Genomic DNA, 17,690 nt, shown 5'->3' with positions numbered 1-17,690 from the left:
TTTTATCAATGATAAAACCTTGAAAATATTAAAAAGATGAAAGACTGGTAAAGTAATGACCATCTAAAACAAGCATCCTCATCCGAGGTCACAAGTCTTTGACTCAGACTTCAAAAAATGTATATACGGTATCTAAAATGGCAACCAAGATTCTGCCAAGATCAAAATTATAGTGTTGATCCTTAATTATTGATGAAAATAGTTTTGGCAGACCAAGTTTTAATGGTCAACTGGTCCCAGGAGGAAAAAACTACCGGTAATATCAAAGTCCACAACACGACACTGTTGGTCAAGAAACAACTTAGATATCACACAAATATTTACAAATGCGGGTTTTTCTGTTAGGCTGCATTTTGTAAAGGCCAAATTTCTAAAAAAAAAAAAAAAAAACAGTGACTCAGTGAGTATGATGAGTCTAGTCAAACAGGACTGAGGCAAAAGAAACTGCGCGTGCACACACACACACACGCGCACACACACACACACACACACACACACACAATATAAGTAAGGATATCCCGCAGGCTGCCATTTCTGGCTGTCATTCCAGCTGAGCAGTGAGGCAGAAGGACAGGGAGAGAGACAGGCGGGTGGAGAAGAAAGGGTGGAGAAGGGTGGGGGTGGTGACACAATGAAGGCTCACAGGGAGACAGGAAGCAGACGGTGCAAATGAGGCTGAGGTCTTTAATGAACTACCACACTGTCAAGCCTAAGAGTCGGGGTGAATCTCTTATTATGCTTGAGTTTATATCGGCACTGCTCTCACAGAGACACGTTTTCCAGGCCAAAACCACCTAACGATGTAATGGTGTTTAAAACCTTACTAAAATTAACACTTTTCATCACTCTGGTCAAATAACCCAATGAAGACAAAATGTAATCTTGCTCTCTGTCTCCCTGTCCCATACACACACATTTTTGTGGATAATAATTGCTTTGGTGCCAAAATACATTTTTAAAGCGCACAGCTGCTTTTAGTCACTGAGGATGTCAATGAAAGAGCAGGAAGAAAAAAAAACAGGGGAGCCAACAGAAAAACTGACAGAACCACATTCAGCTCAGGAATAGTTTGTTTGTACAGTGTAGTGCTTTGTGTGTCTTGGTTTGGGAGGTTTTTCCACCAACATGATTGAGCTGGCTTCTTATGCATGGGCTGCCTAATAGATTTCCAACACCTGTCGATCAAAAACTGCTTGAACCTGCTAAGATATAAGGTCAGCTGACAAATGCTCAGACATATAGCAACACATTAAGTCACAAGGTATCTCAGAAACTGGGTGAATTAATCATAATGAAGGCATTCTCAGCAAGCGCTGAGGCCCCTCGCTGTTTCTCATGCACACATAGCTCCTCTATGTCATTGACATCATCCTTGTTGTTGTGGTAATGAGGTTTTCCTTAATGGCAGGTCAGGGTCAGTCAGCAGGGGAGTAAGACCCTCATAGTTAGTAACAACCGTCACTCCTTGGAACTAGTCACCTTCCCTGCACTCCCGTCATCATCTATCAAGGGATATTTTGGTCATTTGCACATTACAAGTCAACATCCACCCTGGATCTCTTTCAGGAGCCTTTAATAAAGCATGTTAACACATACTACTAATTTAGCAAAAAGACAGACATGAAGCAGCCTAAATAAATACGTGCATTATCTCTAAAACTGATGTTGTGCAGTTGAACTCGGTATCTTTCTGAAAGACTTGAAGACTTCAGCATTCAATACCCTGGAGTCTCAATTCATTATTCAGATATACATGTCAATGTATGCACTGCAAAAAATAGACCATGTCAACTATTCAAATAATATTTTCTTGGTGAAAAAAGGCATTGTGTGTTTCATTAGCTTTTAACAAAGCAAGAAACAATCTGCCAACAATTTGCACCTACAATTCGATGCTTGAATTTGCTTTTCTCCATGCGCTGAAAAAAAGAATACTAGCTCCACAGTACTTCCACTCAGTGTGGCTTGAGATGCGTACATATTACTGAAACATCAAATCAAAGAACTTTTCAAGTGATACAGAGAAGCTGACTTGATTCGTGCTTCCACCTCCCAACAGATGTGAGATTTGTGTGTATACCGACATAACAAGTAATAACATTTAATTTTATTCAGATCTCATATATGGTTGTCGGAAATCTCCACCATTTTGTTGATTAAGAATGAAGACAATAGTTTTTGAACTGGATTTGGGATTTAAAGGGCACTTTTAAGGAGCATTTACCTTTTATGGAAGCATGAGACAGAATAGAAGATCGCAGGAACTGAAGAGGACGAAGAGAGGACGGATGATGGAACGAGACGTTTTAACTTCTATGTATCTGTGCCTGCATCAGTCATGATGCAAAGAAACCAATGTTAAGTCAGACAGTGGACGAGTGATATCATCTGGATAACAATGACCAGATTTAGCTGGCTGATGTCAAAAATCCTCCCTGCTTTTCCAAATTTCCCACACGTGCAAAAGGTTTTTCACCACAAAACCTTCTAAAGGCAAAGGCAGGCCATTTACTCATATTGTAGCTGTAAAAATATAACGTATTACATCAGCTGATGTAGGACATTAAGCCAGAGCCACATTTAAAGGAGGCTCAACATTTTTAAGTGTTATGAAGAAAGCTCAAATGTATATAACTGTAGTAAAAGAGTGAACAAGAGAGACTATATGAAGATGTGAAAAGCTGGTGATCTGGAGGAACTCAAGCCTAAAAAAAAAAAAAAAAAGGTTCTGTCATGAAAATAATCAAGTGGAAGTTAATTTAATAAACGCCTCACTCTCCGTATGTCTGCTCTTGCAAACAGACAGAAAATGGAACTTTGGTGTAAAGCCCCATTTTTTTTCCTCCTAAGTTATGACCTCTGAAGTGTGGGTGAACTCAAAGATACTATGAAAACTCTTATACACATTCCCGCACAGCTCCGAATCATTCTAGGCTGTGGGCCCAATGTGAACCTCAAGTCAACAAACACGCATGGATCTCAGCAGAGAGAGTGAGACGGAGCAAAGAGAGGCCAGTGGTTATTATGCTTGGACAGAGGCTCTGTGCCGTTGTATTCTGAAGTGTGGGTTGGGCTTGGTTACAGACACAACGTAGACCGCAAAACGTCTCTTTAATTGGGCCTAAGTGAAACAAAGTCCAGATGGCTTTAATAGACAATATTCGCTGGAGGGACACATTCCTATTAGTCTCTCTCTCCATCTGTGTCCCACTCTATCTCTCCCACAAGTTTTCTTCTCTGTCCTTAGTCTTCCACATTCCTCATCCCTCTGTTCATTCGCCCTTTCCTCTCTACAGACTTAACTTTCTGCAGTTCTACACCGACACCATAATTTCATTTCCAACATCATCTTTCTCCATCTCATTATAAACCTCCTCCTCCTTCATCCCCCTGTCTTTTCCTCCCTAAATACCTCTTTCCCACTTTTCTGTAATAGTACACAGACCCTTAATATTTCTTAACAACAAAAAAAAGTTGGCTGGCTGTGTGTATTGGAGGTCGTCTAGGTTTTTGAAGATTGTTTGATAATGATCTCTATGAGATTGCCTGATAAAATAAAAGTTATGTAAATGTTTCTAATGAAAAGGGGGAAAGTTTTCCAAAGACAACTAAAAAAACTTGAAAAGAACTTATTTGAAAATTGATCTTGAATACTTAAGCATGTACTTGGAAGGATATTCTCAAATCATGAAAAAAAATATATAAAAACCAGTAGTGTACACCCCTCGACTCAAGTGCTTCTTCTGCATAATGTGTTGTAGAATATCATGACTGCATGTGTAAATCCCAAGGATTAAAATGAATAAAATCATACATACTGTAGATATAGTAATAATCTAGTAGAATATTATAAATGAATACAAACCATAACCCTCTGGACACTTTTTCTGTCAGTGTAACGGGGGATTAGATCCTCCTCCTACATGCACTGGAACTTACCAGTAGGACACGTCCAGGGGGTGAAAATAACGCCGAGAGATGAGGTCAGCAAAGAAGGATTCAGTCTCACGACATGCTGTCCCATTGCCAATGACAACTCTGGTGCAGCTAGCAAGGGCAAAAAGGTTAGAGGAGGGACAGTGAGTCAATTAAATTAGGAATGTAACTATAAATAAATTTGGTCCACAATTTCCCTGTGGATAATATATGATCACAGGTGGAGGTGTGGAAATTTTTAAGATGCATTGTTATGCAGAAGTGGATGATGGTAAATCAATTCACAAATGTCAAACATTTATGTGATCAATGAAAAATATGTCACATTTAGAGCATGACAAAAGTGGAACTCAACACACGAGGGAACTGTAGCAGTAGGACAGTCTGCGAGTGGAACACCGCAGTAACACACAGGACCAGATGGCCAACACACACAGCAACATTAACCAACTTGAGGAGGGAAAAAAAAACAAAAAACACCTGGTGTCAAACCAAAGCCCAGGTTACAGAGTCAGTGAGTAAATGTAGCTGCGTAGCCATTGAGGGGGTTTGTTTCTGAAATTTTTATGTACTGAGATACATCACAAAAATGCTGACGGAAAAAGAAAAGCAGCTTTACATTATATTATATTCATAGACATTTATGTGGTAGAACACATTCTGATTTCTGAAATCACTTTATAAAAAATGAAAAAGGTTTAATTCATTTGCCTGCTTGTTTGAAGAGGAAAGGTTGCCATCTGCAGTGACATCGCAACTTTTGCATGTTGCAATACATTGAGATGGATCAAGAATGGTCGTGCATTTTAAACTGAGAGACCTACGCTACAAAACAACACAAACAGCAACCAAACCATTTAATAACACTACCATATCTGTTCATTTTCTGGCATTGTATCAACTAAACCAGGAGAATGAGGAAACACTAGCAGCAATACCTGTATTTGATCAGAAGGTGGCGCAGTTTGTCTGCCTCTTTTCGCTGGTCTGAATTATGCAGATGGACAACATCAGTATGGAGAATCTGACCTGAGCAGAGAGATGAGGACAGCGTTGCTGACTAAGCTATATACAAGCATAACATGGATCTGCAGAGGCGGAATGCCCTCAATTCATTTAATAATTTATACATTTCAAGTCTGCAGAGCATCCACAGAAGGTCCAGGCCCTGAGCAGTCCCTGCTTCCCCCAAGGTAGAGTGTATATCTGAATGGCCAGCTCTGATAGGAAGCCTGACACCTGATATATGCCTGTGTCTGACTGGTGTAAGTGTATCAGCGTGACTTGTGGACACACAATCAGTCACCCAGAGGGTGGGACCTTCCCCTGCCCAGTTTGAAGCCACATCCACTGAGGGACATGCTGAGACTTGCCGTTCAGGACAGTAAACACACATGCACACACACTTGTGCATGAATAAGCCACCAACTGGGATCATGCCAATTGGCATCTCGTCGTTGACGTGCACAAACACACACTGACAACACACACTGGCTACATGGACCCCTTTCAGCTCCATAGCTGCTCGATGAAATATTCATTGTAATATAATGAAAAAATGTCTACTGAATCTGCAGTAAGTGCTTGTGTTTGACATGAGATTCTAGAGAAAGACAATAACCTGCGTGTGACTCTCAAATGCTTCTGCTATTACAAGATACTTTTATGCTCTGACAAACCCTCTTGTATTTTATTTCAAATAGTACGAGTGAACATGGTGCTGTAGTGGTGATCAATGCAGCAGTAAAAGATGTATTTGTCACCAACCTCAGTAGGTCAACAGAGGAGATACAATGCTGGTTCCTGCCTTCCTGATATTTCTTGTAACTCAAGGTGAATATAAACTGTGTTGACTATACTGTGTGTTGACTTACTAGTGGAGGAGAGGACTGCCAGCTTACAGCCATGTCTAAAGCCAGGGTCCACGCCCATCATGACACAGCCACGAACTGGACACACCAACAAGCGCTGACGAAGGTTCCGCACAAACAAGGCGATCGATTCTTTCTCTGCTGCACTTGTCAACTTAGTCCTGAAAAGAGGGAACACAAGAGACTTAGCGGGAGGGAGAGGTGGTCCGGGTATAAATACAAAGTCCAATAGGAGATTTCAAGACAGAGAGCGGGGATGAGATGTCAGGGGTTAGGATTTTTTTTTTTTTTAAATTGCAAAAGATAGAGATACAGTGTTTGTGGTGATCAAAGGTGAAATACATAATCAGAAACCCTTAAAATACCTGTATGTCCTAGTGAGGAAAGGCAGGATGAGCCTTTTGTAGGAGTCCTCCACTGCTCTCTTGATGATTGCATTAAGCTCTGCTCTAGCAAAAGTCTTGGGTCGCCACCTGAATTAGTGGGAAAGGTTTTGTACTTTGAACTTGATCAATTGATTTACACTAAATATATGCTTAAATACATGCAATTAGGGAACAAGACTTCCAGACAACACGTGATCCTCCACCAGCCCCCAAAAGATGCGTAACAAATACACCAAAAATTCTTTATTGCATATTTGGTAGCAGTCGATCCCTTCTGAACAAGTAAGATGGGCGCTTATCCCCCAAAAAAAACAACAGAAAAAGTATACATATACTAAAAGATAAGATGCAATTTTATTTTGTCAGTTACTATAGTAGAAATGTTAACCGTCGCTTCTCAAGTATATGCACTGCTTCACCTTCAGACTCAAGCTCAAGAGGGCTACACACTTCTTTGAGCTGAAATTGTGGGAAGCAAACACATAAAATTTGTTTTGCTTCCCTATTCATTTAACAACTCTAGAGAATTAACCTCTCAAAAAAAAATCCTCTGAATTCATGTTGTACTGAGAGCCAGTGTTGGGTATTAAAGCACACAAAAAGTCAGTTTAATTAATTCTACTTATCTGAATATGTTGTTTTTTAAGCACTCAATGCAATTTAATATTAATTTGGTTGTCAGTAAAGCTGCTTTATGCATATGTTTATGTATCCTGGATGTCTGACCTGTTGTTGATGCACCACCATGTGAAGTCATTCTTCACCCGGTCAGGAATGTTCACCTTCACCGTCAAAATCTTCAGACTCTCCCCTCTGTTTATAGCCAAGACCTGAGTACATACAAGCAGGTAGAGCTCTGGGTCACACACATACAGACATCCTTGGTGAACTCTATTCATTTGTTACCCTTGATGTTTGATTTGAGGGAAACAGTTTACTGGGTAACGGTCATCATATCAATAATTCATGATACGGCACATTTACTCGAAGTAATACACAACTTCAACCAATAAGATGAGTAAGAATAACTCATTACCTAGACCGCATTTTCAACATTCATTAACTACAAATGTGCAACCATTTGTCAAAGGATGTTAAACTAGTATTAATCAACATTTCAGGCCGAATTCTGTTATTGCTGTATTTTTTGATTGTTGTGGAATTTGCCTTAGAAATAAATTCTGATCTCAGAGGAGCTATTAAGAGAGAAAAATATGATTAATGTGTATTCAGGAACTGTGTAATGTCCCATGTTCTCAAATCCCTACACAAAACTGCAAAAAACTTTTTTTTGTCCGCGTGCGCACACACACACACACACACACACACGTGTATGAGTGATGAGCCTTGGAGTATATCCTGTGGCCAGGCCTGTTGAATTGTGTATTGGTCCCCCCTTCAGAGGAACTGTTACATGCTGTTAAGCAAACAGTAGTAAGTGTCTGACCTTTTCAGTGGAGAACCTTTAGCCCGTCACAGCACAGGGCCAAGAAACAAGACGTCAATCTGGAGCCCAAGTGGAAAAAGAAAGCTGACAAATGCCACCACTACACCACCATCAGCACTGAGACCGCGAGGCCTGCCCCCGCCCACACCCACACACGTGGTGCCACAACCATTACCACTCAGCAGCACCCTCGGATGTGCTGCGCCCAAGTGCAACACACACAAATAAAAAATATAAAAATACAGCTGATGGCATGACAGAGGCCAGAATTAATGCAGCGAGTGAGTGTGTTGGAATTAGGATGAAAGTTAGATTTCTCCTCTGTTGGCATGTTTCTGCCTGAGGCAGCCACACTGACTATGATGACATTTCCCAAGCAATATTCATCAAAGCTCTAAAGCAAACAAAACACCTCTCTCTGGACCATTTGAACATCTGGGAAAGCCCATGAGTGAAATTAAAGCAGTTAAAAGAAAACAGCCCTGCTAAATCTGTTCTTGGGGTTGGACATTTGAATGTTTTAGGATAATGTTGTCTAATAAAAAATGACAAGCGTTCTTTACACATTTGTGGTTGACAAACACTTTACCCAGCACGCTCTCTACTTTTGGATGAGAGGATGAACCAGCATTTAGAGAAACAATACAGCCACCATTGATGAGGAATAAAAAGTTATTAATAGTCTATGTTCAGTGCCTTAAACCAAAACCAAACCAATGACACTAGTTGAAAAAGATGTGCTTCCTTCAGCAAGAACTAAAAGACAATAGAAGTTAGGTCGTCTCTAAACACCAGTACGATAAATAACCCAGAAAATAACTTTGCCGAACTGGTTTTTAATCATCTTAGTATGTCAATAAACACGCTTTCTGAATATATATATTTTAAGGCAAAAACAAATAATGAAACAGTACTGAAAATAAACCCAGTGCTGACATGGGCTTCTCACATCCTTCAATTTAAAAACCACAATTGAATTTTAATTTTGTCTGGTTGCTAAAAGCCTGACTGTGGTAAATTCAACTCTTCCCCGCCATAAGTGAAAAAAGTTGCCTGTCTGAAATAGCTGGGTCCTATGTGTCCCTCTCTGTAGCTGGCTGATGTTATTACTAGTGTCTGTCTCTCAGTTTCTGCCTGGGTTGGGTCACTGGTTGGAGACACAGTGTGATCTGAGAGGAAGGGTGATGTGAGACAGAGTGAGAAGTGTGCGTCTGTGTTCTAGACGGACCAGGAGTGACAGGTAGCTAGGTACTGGCCAAACCCTGACAAGACCAGACAGACTATCTCTCTTGGATGCCCCTTCATCCTTCCACCAGGCCTGAGGGGAGGGCAGTCAGCCAACGGCCGTCCTCTCCGTCTGTCTCCTTCTCTATCTCACCATTTCTTCGGAGGAATACTGCCATCAACACATCTATCCACACGACGTATCAAGCATAAACACACAGACTCGGATGTATGAACACACACACACACAATCACTGCGGACATTTTGCTCTGGAGCTGATACACAGGGGTAAAAGAGCTGTGAATGGAACTGTATGAAAAGAGCAGTGTTAAATGAATTCACTAAAGAAAAGTTAATGCCAAACTGAGCTGAATTAAGGAGCAATTAAAAATAAATCTAGATTATGTGAAAACATTAAAAGCACTGATATTCTAGTCATGAGGGTCTATCAAAAATGTTCATTTCACACATGAACATCAAGAGGAAAAAGTAACATTTTCATAGATATTGTTTTTTTTGTTACATTACCTAATTTTTTTTTTTACTGCTTAAAATGTTTTTCCATTTGAATGTTAACTTCAATAAAATCTTTATCTTTTTATTTCAATTTGAACTTTTCATTCAACAAAAGGGTTAAATTAAAATTCCTAAAATAGCAAATTTTAAAAATAAAAGTGTGTGATAAAATAAATTCGACATGCCAATACAGCATCACATAAATTAAAACATTCTGAGTGCATGCACTTGATGAGGCGAGTCAATAAATCATGACTGTAAATTAACTAGGTTCACACAAACTAGAACATATTTTTATATATTATATATTTTTTTTTAATCAAACAAATCTGTCAGCAGCCTTATATTCCTAAACTAATAGTTAAGATTTCTCTTTAAGTGCAAGGGTGTAAAAGGAGCTAAATTGGGGATATAATAGTTTTAATAAACAATGACATTATAACTGCAGCAGCATATGGAATGTAAGCTACAGTTAGTGAGTATTATTCTTTAGAGAGTGCAATTCTAGATAAATATTGACTGTGTAAATATCAATGAGGATCAGTCATCACACGAGAACATAGTCCTGCATGATACGCTGATCTTTGTGCAAACATACGGCCTGCACAGGGAGAACCCTGCACTCTCTCTGTCCCCTTTACACTCTCTTATTCTCTCCAAAAACAAACACAACGCGACATGGGGCCTGACGACCGTTGATAAAGGATCAACAGACTTCACCTCAACACAAAGAAGGGAGAGGAAATGGATTGCTATTAGCACTTACTGAATTTCATTGTTTAAAACACGGCAAAATAAAATATACGGAATATCGTATCATTTGTCTACAAATATAGAATATTAGTGAGAGTCAGGAAGAGGTTACACAAATGAAAAAGCATAAGAATATCAATAGCGCTTTGATTATTTACATTTTTTTTACCTCGTTGAAATTTATATTCAATAATTGACAATTGATGAAAAAAAAAGTCAACTGCTGCAACTTTATTGGAAATTCGCGACCACTTACCACGTCTCACTTAACTGACACAATAATTACTTATGAAAACAGCATAACACAAGATAGCTTGAGAATCTATTAAATCCTTTAAGGACCTCACAAACATTTCAAGTGTTTGTGTCTGAGTGACACAGTGCAAACAAACTTGTTTTCCTCCATCTGTCCATCAAAAAAGGAGCGTTTAATTGATGAAGCAGTTCCATTTATACCAACTCCTCTGCAGGCTAGCCCCTGAATGCAGCGCACCCAGACTACCATTTGATCAGAGTGCAAATCGCATTACAAACAGCTCACTCCAAGTTCAACAAATCCACCCTGGCATACTCAAAACGTGTGTGGATGCTTATTGCTATAAGGTAAATAAATGCATACGCTTCCAAGGAGGCCTCAAATCCAATCTGATGGATTTAAATCTTTCTGCATCTCAATAAGATGACACTGAACAGTTAATGCTTCAAGACATACTGAACAACGGAGTTTACAATCTGTTCAATTCTGAAAATATGTTTTAGAATCACATAACAAAGGTACATAATCAAGCTGAAGACAGATAACTCTTCAGGAATTCAATGATTATTAACATTAGATTACTTAATGAAGAGAAACTCCGCTGACAATTAAGTCTGTTGATCAAATACAACATTTTTTGGTTACGGCTTCTGAATTATGAGAATTTGCAACTTTTCCTTGTCTTATGATTTATGAATGATTATAGTTGAGTTTTTGGTGACGGGTCAGTACGAAGAAGTAAATGATGGCATCACTCTGGAATGTCCAATGATGGGAGAAAAAAATGACGAGAAAATATATAAAAATCTTTTTTTTTTAAGAATTTAGAGCAGGCAATTACGTAAAATGCAATACCTCATATACATCTTAAACAGTATCATGATTGTCCATGCTATTTTTTGTGGTCACGATACAGTCGCCCATATGTTGCTTTTATCACTTAAAGACTTTAGAGTATTTTATTTATTTTATCTAATTTGTCTGCTGGCTCATCCTGTTATTTCTCATTTTATAGTCAACTCACTTCTTTACCGGCCTAATTATGTTTCTCTGTTTCCCTTTACAAAAAAAAAAAAAAAAAATGCCCCGTTCATTTCCTTTAACAAACCACTAGAGCCAGGGCTTAATAAAATGTGATAAAGCAAACCGGCAAGTGTGTGCTCACACACATGCCTCCTGTCAAAACACATCTCCCACCTGCTACCCCTTCCCACTGACTTGATGGCAAGAAAAGGTTCATTTTAGCCGGAATCTGACAGCTAGCAGGGTCACAGCAGTCTTTGGATTAACACTCTGTGACAAAGGCGAGTCATCGAATTAAAGGCCTCACATACTCAGGAGAGGGAGAGGGAGAAGGGGAGGTGTGGAGTGGATTGGATTGGAGGGCTGAGGGTTTAGTCAAAAAGAGAGAGAGAGGGAGTGCGGGAGAGGGAGGGAGGGAGGATGAACAGCGTGGAGCAGAAGAGATAAGTGCCGGACGCACCTCGACGTCACTCATCCACGCTCTTCATTCTCTCCCTCCTTCTACCGCCTCCATTCCCTCTCTTCATCCTCGCGTCCGCCTGTGGGCCCAGCAGCAATAGCTGTCACGAAAGGAGAGCGCCTGTCAGTCAAAGCTTTCTAATCCAATGGCATGTCGGCAGGGGACATGTCACATATGTTAAGAGGAGAGAACGAGGGGACTTGCAGGATGTGCACGTGTGTGTGTGTGATAAAATGTGTGCACACGCATCTGTGTGTATGTGATTGTATGACTGTAGGGCAGAGCGTGGTTGCCAGAGAGTGTGGTGTGGCAGAAAGGCAGCGGGTGATGGAAGCTGTGGTGACACATGAGGCCCAGGACCAACTCTGAGTAACCCACCAGTCACTAGAGGGATGGAGGGGGAGTTGAGGAGGCAGAACAGGGTGCAGGAGGGGTAAATACCGAGGCACAGACAAAGCTAACTGTGACTGACGTGGCAAGCATTCAGAAGCAGCACGCATGAAGCAGACAGATATGACACAAACATAAACAGATGGTGTGCATTTGTGTGTGCGTGTGTGTGTTTCAAAGAAGTCAAAACACAGAGCACAGAACTGTTTTTAAGAGGGAACACAGAATATGTTCCTATTATTTGTCATTCCAATCTCTTCAAGTTTCACTTTCATGTCACTCCAGTAAACAAACGATGAAAATAAATCCTTAGTCACAGTAAATGTGTGTTTCTTCTGTGTTCTGCGACTAGAATGGCGTGGACAAGAGTGATGTTACTGAGAAATGTTTGGCTGGCGAGTGTAGAACAAGTGTGCGACTGTCCTTTGGCGCTGTCGATGACAGACAAATTGACTCTGACTACCTGATGAGGCTGAATGCGCTGGATGTTGCAGGTAAAGTCAAAGTAGAGTTGGAACTTGTCCATGTCCTTCTCTTTACTGTGCTGGGCGCCTGGTTTCTTGTGGCCTTGGACTGACTTCTCCTGTTCTTTATCCTTCAGCGCCGACTTGGACACGGACGACTGGACGGTCACCAAGCTCTTCTCACACCTGGAAACGAAACAGAGAAAAACAGAGCAAACGAAAGAGGAGGAGAGAAATATTATTACAAGAAAACGAGACTGCTCCCAAGATCAATGAAACAGAGACCTCTACGGAGATTCAAATTAAACATCACTAGGGAAAAAAAAAAAAGACTTTTAACGTGTGCGTGCGTGCATGTGGATACGTTCTCACAATGTTTTCACGTGGGTGAGCGTTTCAGGGTCTTTGGCTATCATATCAGCCAGGATATGTTCAACACCTGTAGACACTTCTTCCACTGATGACAGACCTGAAACATAAAGAAAAACACACACATGCTGCACTTAGAAACAAAGATTACTAATAGCTATATACAACTGCAAGGACTGTACACAGTTTCAATAATGAAGATTTATTTGTTGCAAAGTTTTAATGCTCCAATATTATTTGCACATTTCTATATGAACAAGTGTTTGACTGTGTATCCTATCTAAGTAAAGCTGAGTACACATGACTCCGTAGCAATTGAAACTATCCAGACTATCCATAGATGACCGAATCAATAAAACAGTACACTCAAATTAATTTCCAAATGGAGACAGATTTCCACATTTTTAATTTCTGATGTGTTTTATGTAGTACAAAACTCCTTGCCTTCAGTTCCTGGTTTCACCCACTCCCTCAGATCCAGAGTGTGCGGAGCGTCCATCAGTGTAGAGGTAGCCCCCTCGAGGCCGAGAGCTTTGGCCCTGCGAGCCTTTGTCAGCTTACTGCCTTTCTTATAAGGAGAGTACTAAAGACAGAGACACAGGTGCTAATTTAGAGCAAGATCTTTAGATCCTATTTAAACATTATGGGTATTTTTTTTGACATGAAAATATTTATCTGACCACATGATCCAAATCATCAGCTGAACGGCAGTTCTTCAGATTTTGTTCCAGCTCGACTGTCAAAACCCCATCCTTATTCAGGGTCTGGATTGCAGACCGGGTCTTCTTAGCCAGGGAGCTATAACAAGACATTCACACTATATCATATACATTATGGTATTGAAACACACAGTATACATTTGCAGTCATGTACAAATAACACACTCAGCAGAGCTCGTCCCAGACTTCATAGCTTGTCCACTGGCACCATCTAGTGGTCAAAGTCAAACATGCTGTCTGGAAATTAAACTGTCTTTTCAACTGAATTGGCTCCAGACCAGGTTTGATGTTGCATATGACTTGACCATGCTGACAGTTGTTATATATAAATATCTATCCATCTATTTATCTATCTCTATATAAAGATATATAGATATAAATACACACTGATATAGATATATTTATATCTATATCTCTATATATAGCTATCTATATAGCTATATAGATAGCTATACATCTATATAGCTATATCTATCTATAGATATAGCTATACATCTATATAGCTATATCTATCTATAGATATAGCTATACATCTATATAGCTATATCTATCTATTTATATAGCTATACATCTATATCTGTCTATCTATCTAGCTATCTATCTATCTATATCTATCTATATCTATATATATATAGATATATATATACATTCTGTAACAGAAGTTGTCTGTATTTTAATAATGTAATTTCCTGTATAATAAAATCTTCATCTGCAGTTTTCAAGGAGTCATAGTAACAGGGCAATACAATTGTTACTGGAATAATAATAGGAGTAATAAGAGTCCTACAATGTGTATAATTTTTTTACTTGTTCTACTGAGTTTAGCATTGTAGGATAAAAGAACAGCGGGATGTTCTGAAAGTATTTTTCCATCGACTTTTTTACTTTAACATTCCGAACTAAAGCTGTTTCTAAAACAGGACCAAAATTTCCCTTTTGTTCTGTACCATCTCCACTAGCATGATCCCGGCCTGATGGAATTTGGCAGCACTGATCAAATATGAATCATGATTCTGTTACCGTTTTGCCTCTTTGTCGCCTAAAATGTCTTCAGGAGCACACCTCAGTGTACTATTAGGGTGTTAAACGACAATCCGTCCGGTAAATTAAGATGTTCAAGGGAGACTATCGGAATTGAGGCGTTATGCTTCATGAGTGGGGTGATGTGCTTCATTAAAGATGTTTCTTTTGCCTACCACAAGTCTTCATATACCAGCTGGACGTCTCGTACAGCATCAGCATCCATGTGGTTAATCATCTCTTTGCGGTAGCGCACCATGAAAGGTACAGTGTTCTCCTCACGTAGCAGCGTGATGATATTTTCACACACCCATCGATCCACACACGTTTGGGTAGACAGCAACTACATGGAAGAACACGTATTCACTCAGCACATCCACACAACTGGCAATCAGACACTGCTGATTCAATTACTGCTAATCTGTACATCATTTTCATGCTGACATATAAAATACCTCTATCGGGTCCCAGTTCATGTTGAGCTCATTCCTCAGAGCTTGTGATTTGTTTGATGGCAAAGCATTCGGTTGTCCCTGACGGGCACCACCCGTCTTCTGTTTCTTTAGGACAGGCTCATCAAATGTGTAATCCTCCTCCTCTTCTTTCTTTACTCCATGCCTGTGTTGTGATGACCCTTCACCTGCCCATCTGTCTGCCTGATGAGCATCTGAAACAATAAATGACACCCTCTACAAGAGAAAAGGGAACAATATGTGGGAGAGGCATTACAAAGATATTCAGAAATGTTATGATAGCTTTTTTAGAGGGCAACTTTAGCCATAATGATGTAGTGCATTGCAGAGTTTACCTCCTCCTTCATTCTTGGTCCACCCTCTTTAACTCCCTCTAGACAGTCTGTTCCCATTTCTCCCTTGTCTTCATCAGTCTTATCATAAGTTTTTTTCCTCTTGACTCCAGCCAGCCTTGATGTATCAGGATCCTTCATAACTTTTGGAGCCTGGGTTTTCCCCTTGGTAGAGGGTTTTGAGGCCAACTTAAGATTTTTAGGCACTCTGGGAGCTTTAGGTTCTTTGAGAGCTGGTGGCTGCTTTGCTTTAGAGGTTCTCTTTGCAGCTGCTCTCTTCTCTCCTGCTGCAGGGGCTCTGGTGGTCTTGCTGGGAGCCTTTGGCTTTGTCTCTGCTGGCTTCCATTCTTCACTCTCATCGTTACTACTTAAGGTCTCAGAAAAGGACCTGAGTGTAAGGGAAAAAAGGAGTTTAAATGTGTCTTCCTCTGCTAGATTGTACACTTTCTTTGCGTTTGCTTTAGACGTTTACATTACGTTCTCTCCTCTCTGCCAGCCCTAATAAAGTGACTATCTGAAGACCTGTTAAGTGTTATCCTACATACAGATCCAAAACTAGCTGCACTGTTACCCCAACAATAATTCCCTGTTAATGCAGAAAATGGATGCCGCAACAAATGTTACTACAGAAAATAATTAGGCCAATAGTAGAAAATATCGGCAATGGATGAATAACCGCATAAATTAACTCACCGGTCCGAGTCCACATCATCGTACTTTACAGCTGTGGCGGTGGTTGCTCGGGGTTTTCGCATCATCTGTTTGAGGAGGTTAATACATTTGATACAATCACTGTCGTCGTCGTCGTCGTCAACACGGTTAGCTAACAACAGTTAGCTACCTGCTATTTGTGACCCAGCAAATGCAAATATGCATATTTTAGATTCGACACTGAATTTAGAATAACAGACAGCTTCTGACTGTAGCGTTAACTTGGAAGTGTTTGCCAAAAACAAAATGGTTAGCTGTGATTTCAAATTTGGCGCTTCATCTTACAGCTGCCGAAGTTTGCTGACTAACTACCTCTCGAACGGGATATCTGAAATATTTGACAATAGTTTCACTCGACAACAAAAAAACATCTCGACATTTAACCTCACCTCTAGTCCGGTTGATACACCGACTTCTGTTCTTATTAGGTTGGAAATCCGCCGGTAGACATCTCCGCTTCCTGCAATATCACAGATTCAACCAATCAGGGAATGCGTCATTTTCTTTCGTCACATTTACAGACTCTGTATCGCCCTCTACTGGAGCGGAGTGGAGCACGGAGCAAAAGACAAGCAGTAAAATGACAATTTATTTCTGTTGATATTCTCTCTCCTATTTTTTTTTTTAACATATATCACATTTATATTCAGGCTATTTAGACCTTGTATGGGGTGATTTCAATTATGAGTTCACAATCAATGAGTAGTGTCCATATTAATCTGCCTCTGAGTTTCAGAAAACATTATAATCATAAAAAAATGCATATTGTAACGTTTGAAAAATAGAAATGTATGTACATGCCAGTAATCACAAGACATTTTTATCTTACTACAACAACTCACAGACTTTCACTTCCTTTATTCATTCATTACATTTGTCAGACTTCCATTGTATCTACAACAACAATTAAGTTTTTGTTCCTCAGACGTCAGAACAAAACTGGAAAAAAAATACCACGCATGACATGGTCTCAGTGATGTGTAAAATACTTTCTTCAGTACATTTTTTGGTATGTTCCTAATGTGAGCAGCAGTATTAACTTATCTGTCCAATTGGATATGATGATTTTTTTTATCATTCATTTGGTGTTTGTTTAGAAAGTTTTGATTATGAAAGGTATATGAGCAGAATAATGGCATATACAGAGGGGCAAAGGTTACGGTGGAAGGAGAAGCAGGAGTGGAAATTAATTTTTGATGTGTGTAAAAATATAACAAAACAGAAACGTGGATCTTTATTTTTTGTGTCTTTTCTTTTCCGCGTGTCAAATGTCTTCAAATTAAATCACAATGACACGTCATAGCACCATAACAGCAGTCTAAATGTTTGTCATATACAT

The 17,690-nt window shown here is 39.7% G+C and overlaps 1 protein-coding gene across 1 annotated transcript in view; it reads right to left on the bottom strand.

Moving 5' to 3' along the window:
* srbd1 (S1 RNA binding domain 1) overlaps positions 1–16,810 on the bottom strand; it is a 50,691-nt gene extending 33,881 nt beyond the window's left edge. Inside the window, exons 1-14 of the mRNA XM_086180099.1 lie at positions 16,741–16,810; positions 16,334–16,398; positions 15,644–16,028; positions 15,291–15,524; positions 15,012–15,178; positions 13,777–13,894; positions 13,541–13,679; positions 13,100–13,196; positions 12,727–12,913; positions 6,920–7,023; positions 6,173–6,280; positions 5,811–5,968; positions 4,875–4,965; positions 3,940–4,047 (exon numbers count right to left, since the gene is read on the bottom strand). Of these exons, the coding sequence (XP_086036225.1) occupies positions 3,940–4,047; positions 4,875–4,965; positions 5,811–5,968; positions 6,173–6,280; positions 6,920–7,023; positions 12,727–12,913; positions 13,100–13,196; positions 13,541–13,679; positions 13,777–13,894; positions 15,012–15,178; positions 15,291–15,524; positions 15,644–16,028; positions 16,334–16,398 (1,961 nt within the window). The 5' untranslated portion in view covers positions 16,741–16,810. The remainder of the gene's footprint in view (positions 1–3,939; positions 4,048–4,874; positions 4,966–5,810; positions 5,969–6,172; positions 6,281–6,919; positions 7,024–12,726; positions 12,914–13,099; positions 13,197–13,540; positions 13,680–13,776; positions 13,895–15,011; positions 15,179–15,290; positions 15,525–15,643; positions 16,029–16,333; positions 16,399–16,740) is intronic.
* Positions 16,811–17,690: the final 880 nt, after the last annotated feature.

This window comes from Aulostomus chinensis, chromosome 16, assembly GCF_037954235.1.
Source record: "Aulostomus chinensis isolate RoL2024-O1b breed Wild chromosome 16, RoL_Achi_v1.0, whole genome shotgun sequence".
Taxonomy (NCBI): domain Eukaryota; kingdom Metazoa; phylum Chordata; class Actinopteri; order Syngnathiformes; family Aulostomidae; genus Aulostomus; species Aulostomus chinensis.
Note: the sequence above shows the minus strand (reverse complement) of the source record. Positions and strands in the feature narration are given on the sequence as shown.